General features: G+C 47.5%; 1 protein-coding gene across 6 annotated transcripts in view; it reads left to right on the top strand.

Moving 5' to 3' along the window:
• Nucleotides 1–13,774, top strand: part of LOC119971545 — a 189,266-nt gene that overhangs the window by 32,301 nt on the left and 143,191 nt on the right. For all 6 annotated transcript variants that reach the window (XM_038807223.1, XM_038807241.1, XM_038807231.1 and 3 more), the window contains one exon: nucleotides 3,484–3,569. In XM_038807223.1, coding sequence (XP_038663151.1) covers nucleotides 3,484–3,569 — 86 coding nt within the window. The remainder of the gene's footprint in view (nucleotides 1–3,483; nucleotides 3,570–13,774) is intronic.

The following is a 13,774-nucleotide window of genomic DNA, read 5'->3' as shown; positions in this document are numbered from 1 at the left end:
AATCCGAAGAGAAAGTTGATTGTAGCAGCATTATATCACTCTCTGGGACTCCCTGTGAGGTGCCAACTCCCTGCTACTGAAAGTCTTCTCAAAACCAGTGCCTTTTTTTGCCTTTGTGCCCTGCACAGTTTTTTCCTCCTATTCAGCATCATTGGCTGATAATGTACTTTTGTACACCTATGCATTAAATTAATCTATTCATTGCATTGCAAACTTTAATCTCTATGACCTCCTTGAAGTTATTTCTTATTCTATTGGCCACAACAGGCTGCAAATCACCCACATAAAAGGATTGATGAAATAATTGTGATTTCCACATCATTATTTTGTGATTCTTTCTATCTTTACTGATTAATCCTGAATTAAAGGAGCTAACAATTCATAGCAGTAAATTGTCAATCAGTGGTACAGAGTGGCTCCAACCTGTGAGGATCGCCCATCCTGCCCGACTTGATATCAGCGGATTCTGTCTGCTCTGTTGAGATAAAATACACGGGGGAGATTTTAACTGGTGCAACATGAAAAAAACTAAAATGGTGGTGCCCTCTACCCATATGGTAATGAGCCCCAGCCCTCAAAATGCACCAGGCCAACCCGTCAACACTGTCAGGTGACTGGTCAGCTTGCTCCGCCAGTCAGCCATCTATAGTTAGCATCAACCTCCTTGTCTTGTGAACTTTATGAAGTAGGCCTTGAAACTTTATTTAACAAAGGGAATTGCCAACCTCGGATACATCTAATTTAATCCCCATGAAATCAGTGGCATGCAAGTTGGTGAGGACTCAATGATGCCCAGGAAATAGAGTTGAAAATGAAACCCCTCTTACAGTTAACCTTCTGTCCGTTCTGAACTTGAGCTCTATTTGGGCTAAATTATGCCATTGCCCCATGTTTTATCCTTTTCAATGGAGTCAGAATGAGGCTGATATGCAGCATTTACTGCCTCAAAACATTATTTGTTTAAAGGAAATAAGACAAATGTGCACTTTACCTCTGGAACAAAAGGCTATCTAGACCAGATTTTAACCTGACCAACCCGCTGGTAATGGGGAGTATTTGGCTCTAAGCCCTTTTTACAGATTTTCTGACTTCAGTCTCCACTGAAGTCAATGTAGAGTGATTCTGATGGAAGTTCATTGATGTGAAATATTAACTCTGTTTCACTCTGCACAGCTAAATATTTCATGCACTTTCTGCTTTTATTTCAGATTGACAGCAATTGCAGTATTTTCCTTTGTGTCAATGTAGAGTAAAATCAGGTGGGATGTAAAACTGGGATCAGGCACAAAACTGACTTTAGTTATTTTTGTAACTTAAGGATACCCCAAAATTCTTTACAGCCAATAAAATACTTATTGAGTGTAGTCATTGTTGTAATGTAAGAAGCAACAGCCAATTTGCACACAGCAAGCTCCCACAAACAGCAATGTGTTTTAAAGCCGTTGACTAAGGAATAAATATGGGCTAGGACACTGGGGCGAATTCCCCTGCACTTCTTCAAAATAGTACCATGGGATCTTTTACAGTCACCTTAGAGAGCAGGTGGGGCCTTGTTTTACTGTCTCATCCAGAAGACATCATCTTCCACAATGCAGCTGTCCCTCAGTACTGCACAGGAATTTCAGGCTCTGGGGTGGGACTTGAACTTACCACCTTCTGACTCCGAGAGACAAATGACACTAACTGAACTACAACTCATATCCATTCCCTTCAAGTCAGTTCGCTTAAAATCAATTCCAAGAAAAGACTCATATTAGATGTGAAACGTTAACTCTCTCACCACAGATGCAACGTGATCTGCTGAGTTTTCCCAGCACTTCCTATTTTGCTTACAGAATTCCAGCATCCATACCAGTTTGCTTTTATTTTAGGCTACCTTCAGGACTATCTAAGTTACTTTACTGAATTCAATATCCATTTAGAATCTGTGCAATATGTTCAGTAACCATGGTAGGTCCTTTAAATTATGTGGTCAGATCTATCGAAACAAAGTGCTTTTTCCTTTTTATTCGGGAATGCTGAACTTTCTACTGAGCAACAGCAAAACTATCAGCTTCTGTCCATAAGCTTAACAGAATTAACTCCCACTGAAGGTAATACCAACCAAGTCTTTTTCTAGCCTTAAATACGTTGGTATCACAAACAGGTAACTGGATGCAAACTCATTTTGCTACTTTTGTAAAAAAATCAGTAATAAATGAGATGTAATTACTGGTTCATTTCAGTAACCCTGTGATATATTGAAACATGCAAGTCTTTTTCAGCAATATTTTATCTTTTTTGAAATAGTTGTTTTTATTGTGATCAAGGTCATAACAATTAAGCTTGTGAACTAATGGGGCTTGTTTCAACTAATTATTTATCATTGCAGCTGACCTTCAAAGATACAACAAATTTCTTTCTGTGTGACTAGCAGGAACTCATGTATGTTCTGATAGATAGTTAAACCCTTAGAACTGATTATAGACCTTTTTAATTCTTAATTTATGCCAAAAGCCTCAATTAGGTAAAATACTGGGATAGTCATGCATTCAGTTCATATTTGAAACCTGTTGCTTAGAATACTAACTCACCAAGCGAAACATGACTTAAATGTTAAGTTAATGTTAATAAGCTGTTTAAACTTCAATAAGGTCACCAAAACACAATTTAAATGTTTTTTATATATTCATAAATTAATCTTTTATCAGGGAAATTGTTGTCATTATGCTAGCCAATTAAATTAAGGTTCTGACAAGACCTATATAATTGGTGAGAACATCTGAATATTTATTCTAACTGGGTAGAAACAAAGAAAGTCATACTTCAAATAAACTAGTTTTAAAGTATTGAACATGGAGTTTCTGTCTCTTACAAGATTCCTTCCAGCTTTCTCTCTGTACTGTATTAACGGCAAGATGCACAATGTTAAATTAGTTTTATCTGTATCAGTACCCCATCTCTTCAAATCTGAGCTTGGACAAGTTTGCTCAATAAAACAAACACATCACTGAGGGAAAGAGGGACAATGTAATGTAAAATTTGACTTGAATGCTAGATTCAACCTCCTTCAAAAGTAATACATGAGAAGATATTCACCTTTAGTCAGAAGTTATCTTTCAGATTTTTCACACTTTTGTTAGTTTACATTTTCTCCAAGTCCTTTATCTTGATTTCTCAATGTCATGCACCATGGCATCTGAGCAGGAAGGATCTTCTGCTAAATCCACTCTGGGACTAGGTTCCAGAGTGACACAGTATGAATTTTCCCCTCTCTAAAGTGAAAAGATATTCCCCAGAGCAAAGCCTAACTGGATTCCTCCTCTTAATGACACAGTATTGGAGCTTCAGGGACAAGATTTGTACCCTTAGATGTCAATTGAAACTTGCTGCCAAAATGCAGGTTTTCTATGTGCATACAATTGCCATTGTTCTTAGATGTTAAGAACCTTTACAGGTTCCCAACTAGTTCCTGTATTCACAATTTTACTTCTGATTGTTAAGGTTGTACAAGTACAGTTGAGCTGTCAGAACTTGGAAACCATTCATTGGAGTGTCAGTATAAGCCACCAGCTGAACTGGATTCGAAGGTCAGTTATTTGAGGAAAATAAACAAAGTTCCAAATTTCTTAGCATTTTCAATGAGTAGTATGAATTCTGAAACATGTAAATTTGACAAGAGATAGAGATGCTTAATAAATTATGTTTGCCATATAATTTATATGTATTCAAAGGATGTGGGCATCTGCAGTGGATTTTTAAAAATTCTTTCATTGGTTATGGGATTCGCTGTCTAGGTTAGCATATATTGCACGTTCCTAATTTTCCTGGAGAAGATAGTGGTGAACTTCCTTCTTGAACCGCTGCACTCCATGAGGTATAGGTTCACCCACAGTGCTGTTAGGCAGGAGAGAGCACGTAGGATTTGGATGGAGCAAGAGTGAAGAATGGTTTAATTCCAAGTCACAATGGTGTGTGGCTTGGAGGTGAACTTGGAGATGGTATTCCCAGGCATGGAAGGTACTGTTGAAGGAGCCTTGGTGTGTTGCTGCATTGTAACTCGTAGATAGTACCACTGTACAATGATGATGGAGGGAAAGGATGTCGAATGTAGGGGTGTAGGAGAATGAATGCCAATTGAAGTAGGCTACTTTGTCCTCAATGATGTTGAGCTTCTTCAGTGTAAAAGCAAATTACTGCGGATGCTGGAATCTTGAAACCAAAGAGAAAATACTGGAAAACCTCAGCAAGCTGGCAGCATCTGTAGGGAGAGAACAGAGCTAACGTTTCGAGTCCAGAAGACCCTTGTCTTAAGTGTTGTTGGAGCTGCAGTCATCCAGGAGAATGGAGAATTCTAGGCCATTTCAGGATGGCTAAGAGTCAAACACTGCTGAGGGTCTGAAGTCACATTTAGGCCAGACCAGATTTGGGTGGAATTTAATTTAACGAGGGGGAGGGGTGTATAATTGGACAGGGTGGTGCTGGTTGGAGACCCAGTTGCCCAGATATGAATTGGATTTTTTTTTAAAACTTTATAAAGCCACGTTCATTAAGGATATAGTTTTTTCTCATGAAATTGGCTGCTCCCTCCTCTTCACCATCCAACAACTGCTACTAGATGATTAACACTAATTTCACTCCTAAATCCCCTACAGCCTAGTGGTGATCTGGTATAATTTCAATTAGGTGTATGGTGACTAGGACTGCAATCATTGGACGAGTGTAAGTTGCAGGATTGATTCCTATTATATTTTTGAATCCTAACCAAACTTCTTATGCTTATAATTTCAGCTCTTGTATCATAAATGACTCACTGGGGTATGTCTAAACACCCCATATGTCTGTCCTTGCCTTTTGCACTGTCTCCTTCCCTTATAAAATTGCCATCATTCAATCCTCCAAGATTAATTCTCCCATAACTTCCTGCTTACCTAGTTAAAGCACGCAGTATATATTGAAAAATGATACCATAAGACATAGGAGCAGAATCAGGCCATTCGGCCCATCGAGTCTGCTCCACGATTCAACGATGGCTGAAACTAATTCAGCAGGGGGATGGGAACCTAAATTGTAGTCCCAGTGTACAGGATGTTGAGAGTAGTGAGGTCAGGGATGGAGTTAAAAGTTCGAAAGAGGGCACCGGCAAGCAGGACGCTGGTTTGAAGTGTGTCTACTTCAACGCCAGGAGCATCCGGAATAAGGTGGGTGAGCTTGCAGCATGGGTTGGTACCTGGGATCTCGATGTTGTGGCGATTTCGGAGACATGGGTAGAGCAGGGACAGGAATGGTTGTTGCAGGTTCCAGGATTTAGATGTTTCTGTAAGAACAGAGAAGATGGTAAAAGAGGGGGGGGGTGTGGCATTGTTAATCAAGGAAAGTATTACGGCGGTAGAAAGGACGCTTGAGGACTCGTCTACTGAGGCAGTATGGGCCGAGGTTAGGAACAGGAGAGGAGAGGTCACCCTGTTGGGAGTTGTCTATAGACCTCCGAATAGTTCCAGAGATGTAGAGGAAAGGATTGCAAAGATGATTCTTGACAGGAGCGAGAGTAACAGGGTAGTTGTTATGGGGGACTTTAACTTTCCAAATATTGACTGGAAATACTATAGTTCGAGTACAATAGATGGGTCAGTTTTTGTGCAGTGTGTGCAGGAGGGTTTTCTGACACAGTATGTAGACAGGCCAACAAGGGGCGAGGCCACATTGGATTGGTACTGGGTAATGAACCCGGCCAGGTGTTAGATTTAGATGTAGGTGAGCACTTTGGTGATAGTGATCACAACTCGGTTATGTTTACTTTAGCAATGGGCAGGGATAGGTATATACCGCAAGGCAAGAATTATAGCTGGGGGAAAGGCAATTATGATGCTATTCGGCAAGATTTAGGATGTATAGGATGGGGAAGGAAACTGCAGGGGATGGGTACAATCGAAATGTGGAGCTTTTTCAAGGAACAGCTACTGCGTGTCCTTGACAAGTATGTACCTGTCAGGCAGGGAGGAAGTTGTCGAGCAAGGGAACCGTGGTTTACTAAGGAAGTTGAAGCACTTGTCAAGAGGAAGAAGAAGGCTTATGTTAGGATGAGACATGAAGGCTCAGTTAGGGCACTTGAGAGTTACAAGTTAGCCAGGAAGGACCTAAAGGAAGAGTTACGAAGAGCGAGGAGAGGACACGAAAAGTCGTTGGCGGATAGGATCAAGGAAAACCCTAAGGCTTTCTATAGGTATATCAGGAACAAAAGAATGACTAGAGTAAGATTAGGGCCAATCAAGGATAGTAGTGGAAAGTTGTGTGTGGAATCAGAGGAGAGAGGGGAAGCATTAAATGGATATTTTTCGTCAGTGTTTACACTGGAGAAAGACAATGTTGTCGAGGAGAACACTCAGGTTCAGTCGACCAGGCTAGATGGAATTGAGGTTCAAAAGGAGGAGGTGTTAGCAATTTTAGAAAATATCAAAATAGATAAGTCCCCTGGGCCAGATGGGATTTATCCTAGGATTCTCTGGGAAGCCAGGGAGGAGATTGCAGAGCCTTTGTCCTTGATCTTTATGTCGCATTTGTCGACAGGAATAGTGCCGGAAGACTGGAGGATAGCAAATGTTGTCCCCTTGTTCAAGAAGGGGAGTAGAGACAACCCTGGTAATTATAGACCTGTGAGCCTTACTTCGGTTGTGGGTAAAATGTTGGAAAAGGTTATAAGAGATAGGGTTAATAATCATCTTGAAAAGAACAAGTTGATTAACGATACTCAACACGGTTTTGTGAAGGGTAGGTCATGCCTCACAAACCTTATTGAGTTTTTTGAGAACGTGACCAAACAGGTGGATCAGGGTAAAGCTGTTGATGTGGTGTATATGGATTTCAGTAAGGCGTTTGATAAGGTTCCCCACGGTAGGCTATTGCAGAAAATAAGGAAGTATGGAATTGAAGGTGATTTAGCGGTTTGGATCAATAATTGGCTAGCTGAAAGAAGACAGAGGGTGGTGGTTGATGGCAAATGTTCATCCTGGAGTTCAGTTACTAGTGGTGTACCGCAAGGATCTGTTTTGGGGCCACTGCTGTTTGTCATTTTTATAAATGACCTGGAAGAGGGTGTAGAAGGATGGGTTAGTAAATTTGCAGATGACACGAAGGTCGGTGGAGTTGTGGATAGTGCTGAAGGATGTTATAGGATACAGAGGGACATAGATAAGCTGCAGAGCTGGGCTGAGAGGTGGCAGATGGAGTTTAATGCGGAAAAGTGTGAGGTGGTTCACTTTGGAAGGAGTAACAGGAATGCAGAGTACTGGGCTAATGGCAAGATTCTTGGTAGTGTAGATGAACAGAGAGATCTCGGCATCCAGGTACATAAATCCCTGAAAGTTGCCACCCAGGTTAATAGGGCTGTTAAGAAGGCATATGGTGTGCTAGCCTTTATAAGCAGGGGGATTCAGTTTCGGAACCACAAGGTCATGCTGCAGCTGTATATAACTCTGGTGCGGCCGCACCTGGAGTACTGCGTGCAGTTCTGGTCAGCACATTATAGGAAGGATGTGGAAGCTTTGGAAAGGGTTCAGAGGAGATTTACTAGGATGTTGCCTGGTATGGAGGGAAGGTCTTACGAGGAAAGGCTCAGGGAATTGAGGTTATTTTCGTTAGAGAGGAGAAGGCTGAGAGGTGACTTAATAGAGACATATAAGATAGTCAGAGGGTTAGATAGGGTGGACAGTGAGAGTCTTTTTCCTCGGATGGTGATGACCAACACGAGGGGACATAGCTTTAAATTGAGGGGTGGTAGATATAGGACAGATGTCAGAGGCAGTTTCTTTACTCAGAGAGTAGTAGGGGTGTGGAACGCCCTGCCTGCAATAGTAGTAGACTCGCCAACTTTAAGGGCATTTAAGTGGTCACTGGATAGACATATGGATGAAAATGGAATTGTGTAGGTCAGATAGGCTTCAGATGGTTTCACAGGTCGGCGCAACATCGAGGGCCGAAGGGCCCGTACTGCACTGTAGTGTTCTATGTTCTATATGTTTCTCATCCCTATTCTCCTGCCTTCTCCTCATAACTCCTGGTCCCCTCATTAAGCAAGAACCCATCTATCTCTGGCTTAAAGATACTCAGTGACTTGGCCTCCACAGCCATCTGCGGCAACGGGTTCTGCAGATACACCACCCTCTGGCTGAAGGAACATCTCCTCATCTCTGTTTTAAAGGATTGTCCCTTCAGTCTGGATGTGCCCTCGTGTTCTAGTTTCTTATACTAATGGATACACCCTGTGCACATTCATTCCATCTAGGACTCTCAGTATTCTGTAAGTTTCAATGAGATCCCCCTCATCCTTCTTTTTTTTAAAAATAATTTTTATTCAAGTTTTTCAATAACAAATTTTCTCCCCACAATTTAAAACAAACAAGGCGTTTTTCCACACCAACTCAAGAAAAGAACTCGTGGCCCCCAAAATAAATAATAACAGAAAACCAACAGCAATACAAGAAAGAAGAAAATAACAACATAGCAAACCCACTGCTGCAAAACCAAACCCCCTAACCATCCCCAAACCCCCCCTCAAAGTTGCTGCTGAGACCGACCACTCTCTACCCCTTCGCCAGGAAGTTGAGAAAGGGCTGCCACCGCCGAAAGAATCCCTGTACCGACCCCCTCAGGGCAAACTTCATTCTCTCCAGAACATATGGGTGTGGTTCGTCGGGCCTCCCGAACACCTCCCGCACCTGTCTTCCCCTCCGAAGAACCGGCTCATCCTTGCCCCTGTCATGTGAACCCTATGCAGCACCTTCAGCTGAATTAGGCTGAGCCGTGCGCAAGAGGAGGAGGAATTCGCCCTCTCCAGGGCGTCCGACCCGTTCTATCTTCAATCTCTTCCCCTAGCTCTTCCTCCCACTTCGCTTTGAGCTCTTCTACTAAGGCCTCCTCCTCCTCCTGCATCAGCTGGTAAATAGCCGAGATCTTTCCTTCACCGATCCATGTCCCTGAAAGCACCCTATCTTGCACCCCCCTTGGCGGCAGCCGCGGAAACTCCGCCACCTGCCTCTTAACAAATGCCCTGACCTGCATATACCTAAAAGCATTCCCAGGGGGGAGGTTCCACTTCCCCACCAGCTCCTCCAGAGTCGTGAACTTCCCATCCAGGAAGAGGTCCCAAAACTGTCTGATGCCTGCCCTGTGCCAACTCCCAAATCCCTCACCCGTTCTCCCCGGCGCAAAACGGTGATTGCCCCGTATCGGGGCCCAGAATCGACTTATTCACCCTTCTGAAAAAAGCCTCTGTGATCAATATGGGGAGGCACTGGAAAAGAAACAAAAATCTCGGGAGCACCGTCACCTTAATCGACTGGACCCTGCCCGCCAACGAAAGCGGTAGCGCGTCCCACCTCCTAAACTCCTCCTCCATCTGCCCCACCAGCCTCGAAAAGTTAAGCCTATGCATGGCCCCCCAGGTCCTAGCCACCTGGATACCTAAAGATACCTAAAGCTCCTCTCAGCCCTCTTCAACGGGAGTTCACCTAGCTCCCTCTCCTGATCCCCCGGGTGCAGGACAAACAGCTCACTTTTCCCCACATTGAGCTTATAGCCCGAAAAGTCCCCAAACTCCTCAAGTATCTTCAGCACCTCTGGCATCCCCTCAGCCAGATCCGCGACATACAACAGCAGATCATCTGCGTACAGCGACAACCGGTGCTCCTCCCCCCGCCCCCCCTCCCCCCCGCACAATCCCCCACCAACTCTTCGAGTCCCTCAGTGCCATGGCCAGGGGCTCAATCGCTAACGCGAAGAGCAGGGGAGCCGAAAGTCCGCCGACCTCCTCCCATTTGTCACCACACTCGCCACCGGGGAGCTGTACAGCAACCCCACCCAGCTGATGAACCCCTCACCAAACCCAAACCTCCGCAAGTCCTCCCACAGGTAACTCCACTCCACCCTATCAAAAACTTTCTCCACATCTATGGACGCCACTATTTCTGACTCCCCAGCCGCCGGCGCCATCATCATGACAATAAGGAGCCTCCGCATGTTGGTATTCACTTGTCTCCCCTTTACAAACCCCGTTTGATCCTCATGAATCACCGTCGGGACCACATCCTCCACCCTCCTGGACAGCACCTTTGCCAACAACTTGACATCTACATTAAGGAGCGAGATCAGCCTGTAAGACCCACACTGAAGGGGGTCCTTCTCCCACTTTAGGAGCAAGGAGATAATTGCCCTGGACATCGTTGGGGGCAGAGCCCCTCCCCCCTCCCTAGCCTCATTCAGGGTCCTCACAAGCAGAGGGCCCAGCAAATCTGAAAATTTCTTGTAAAATTCCATTGGGAACCCGTCAGGCCCCGGCGCTTTCCCTGTCTGCATACTTCCCAATGCCTCCACCAGCTCCTCCAACTCGATTGGGGCCCCCAAACCCTCCACCCGCTCGTCGCCTACTCTTGGGAACTCCAGCCTATCCAAAAAGTGGTCCATCCCACCTGCTTCCCTGGACGGCACCACCCGGTACAGCCCCTCGTAAAAGGATCTGAACACCCCATTGATGTCCTTTCCACCCCGCACCAAGTTCCCTCCTGCATCCGTGGCTCCCCCAATTTCTCTAGCTGCCTCCCGCTTCCGGAGCTGGTGAGCCAACATCCGACTTGCCTTCTCCCCGTACTCATACACCGCCCCCTGTGCCCTTCTCCACTGCGCCTCCGCCTTCCGGGTGGTTAAAATGTCAGATTCCGCTTGGAGATTGCGCCGCTTCCTCAAAAGCCCCTCCTCCGGGGTGTCTGCATACCTCCTATCCACCCTTACCATTTCCTCTCCCTCTCGGCCCTCTTCCCCCTCTCCCTGTGCGCCCGAATAGATATCAGCTCCCCTCTGACTACTGCGCTTTCCAAACCACCCCAACTTGCACCTCCCCGTTATCATTGGTTTCTAGATACCCCTCTATGCCCCTACGGATCCGCCCGCACACTTCCTCCTCTGCCAAAAGCCCCACATCCAGCCTCCACAGCGGGCACTGATCCTTCCCCTCCCCCACATCCAGATCCACTAAATGTGGTGCATGATCAGAAATAGCTATCGCCGAATATGCCGCCCCCACTACTCTCGGGATTAGCGTCCTGCTAAGCACAATAAAATCAATCCGGGAGTACGCCTTATGAACATGGGAGAAAAAGGAGAACTCCCTACCCCCCGCCTCCAAAAACCTCCAAGGGTCCACCCCCCCCCCCATCTGATCCATGAACCCCCTCAGCACCGAGGCCGCTGCCGGCCTCCTGCCCGTCCTAGACTTCCAGCGATCCAGAGCCGGATCCAGCACCGTGTTAAAGTCCCCACCCAGGATAAATCCCCCTGTCTCCAGGTCCGGGATCAGGCCCAGCATTCGCCGCATGAAGCCCGCATCGTCCCAGTTGGGAGCATAAACATTAACCAAGACCACCCGCTCCCCCTGAAGTCTCCCACTCACCATCACATATCTACCTGCGCTATCCGCCACCACTTTGGACGCAACGAACGACAGGCTCTTACCGACCAAAATTGCCACCCCACGGTTCTTCGCATCAAGCCCCAAGTGAAACACCTGTCCCACCCAACGTTTTCTTAGTCTCACCTGATCTGTAACCCTGAGGTGCGTCTCCTGGAGCATAGCTACATCTGTTCCCAACCCCCTCAAGTGAGCCAAGACCCAGGATCGCTTCACCGGACCATTCAGCCCCCTCACGTTCCATGTGACCAGCCGAACCGGGGGGGCCCTCCCCCTACGCCGATCAGCCATAGCTCTTCCTCAATCCACCACGTGCCCAGGGAACCCCCCAAGCCCGCTCCCCACGGCGGCAGACCCCCCTCCCAACCCCCCGCCAACTTCACCATCCATTCCCTCACAGTCCCTGCAGCAACAACCCGGTACCCCCCCCTTCTTCCCCCGCCCCAACCCCCCAACCCCCCCCCCCCCAAAGCTAGGGCCCCCCTAGCTGCGTTACCCCTAACATCGTGCTTCCGTGAGTCACCTGACTTCTGCTGACCCCGGCTACTCCTGCCATAACCATGACCCCCCCCACCCCCGGACACAACACAGCCACCAATCCCTCCCTACCAGCGCCGGGCCCCGCCCCCAACTCCTCCGGCGCGGGAAGAAAGCCCGCGCTTCCAACCCGAGCTCCGCCCCTCAACCTAACACGCGGGAAAAAGACGGACACATGACCCATCGGGACCCCAAACTACTCCACAACACATCAGTGGACAAAACAAAAAAAATCACCACAGTAAATAAACAACAGCCCAGAAAACAACCCCGAACAAACCAAAATAGCGAAAACGAACAGGCAACATCAATCAGCAAACACAGCCAATATAAACGACAGGATACCCAGGAGGGCAAAGCCTCCAAACAAAGTACATTTTTCCCCAGTCCTCAGTTCGAGTCCAAGTTCTCTGCCTGGACAAAAGCCCAGGCCTCCTCCGGAGAGTCAAAATAGAGCTGGTGGTCCTTGTAAGTGACCCAGAGGCGAGCCGGCTGTAGAAGGCCAAACTTCACCGCCTTCCTATGAAGCACCCCCTTCGCTCGATTGAAGCCAGCCCTTCTCTTCGCCACCTCCACGCTCCAGTCCTGATATATCCTAACGTCCGTATTCTCCTACCTGCTGCTCCTCTCTTTCTTCGCCCATCTCAACACGCACTCCCGGTAGACCAAGCGGTGAAAACGGACCAGTACCGCCCTGGGCGGCTCGTTCGGCCTCGGCTTCCGCTGCAGCACTCGATGGGCACCCTCCAGCTCCAGGGGACCACGAAACGACCCCGCACCCATCAGCGAGTTCAACATTAGGACCACATAGGCCCCCAAATCCGAGCCTTCCAGCCCCTCCGAGAGGCCCAAAATCCACAGATTCTTCCGGCGGGAGCCCATCTCCTCCATCCTCGCCAGCCATTTCTTGTGCAGCGCCTCGTGCGACTCCACTTTCACTGCCAGGCCCAAAAGCTCATCCTCGTTGTCCGAAGCCTTTCGCTGCAGCTCTCGAATCTCCACGGCCTGGGCCGTCTGAGTCGCCACCAGCTTGTACAGCAAGGCCTTAAACGGCTCCAAGATCTCAGCTTTAAGCTCCTTGAAGGAGCGCTGAAGCAGCTCCTGCTGCTCCCGCGCCCACTGCTGCCACACTGCTGCTTCTTCCCCGCCCGCCGCCATCTTGCCTTTTCTGCCTCTCGCCTTCCTCTGCTGTAGAGCCGACTTTTGGACCGCTCCACTGTGAGTCCAGTCCATCCACCAGTCGCTGGGCACACTGACTGTGTTTCCCCCCGGGGGAAAGTTTAAAAAAGTGCCGTTGCGGGTTAAAAGAGCCCGGAAGTGCAAAAAAAGCGGGAGCTGCCAAACGTGCGGCTTAGCTCCGCATCGCCGCCACCGGAAGTCCCCCCTCATCCTTCTAAACTCCATTGAGTACTGACCCAGAGTCCTCAACTGCTCCTCATATGACCAGTCCTTCATTCTGGGTATGATCCTTGTGAACCTCCTCTGAACCCTCTCCGAGGCCAGCACATCTTTCCGTAGAGCCTTCTCCTCAATTCAAACTTAATCTTCTGAGGAGTGAAGAATTCCAACATGCCCCCTGCCACGTCAGGGCACAGGATGGAGAGGTTGCTCTCCATCCCAACAGGATCCGCCTTCGGGCGATCAATGAGGCAAAGGCTACAACATCTGCCTCCGCACCCGTTTCCAACCCTGGCTGGTCCGACACCCCGATTATGGCCTCCCGAGGGTCCGGGTCCAGTTTCACGTGCACCACTTTAGAGATTACCCTAAAAACCTCCTTCCAGTAATCCTCCAGCTTTG

The sequence above is a fragment of the Scyliorhinus canicula genome, chromosome 1 (assembly GCF_902713615.1).
Source record: "Scyliorhinus canicula chromosome 1, sScyCan1.1, whole genome shotgun sequence".
In the NCBI taxonomy this organism is placed as follows: Eukaryota; Metazoa; Chordata; class Chondrichthyes; order Carcharhiniformes; family Scyliorhinidae; genus Scyliorhinus; species Scyliorhinus canicula.
Note: the sequence above shows the minus strand (reverse complement) of the source record. Positions and strands in the feature narration are given on the sequence as shown.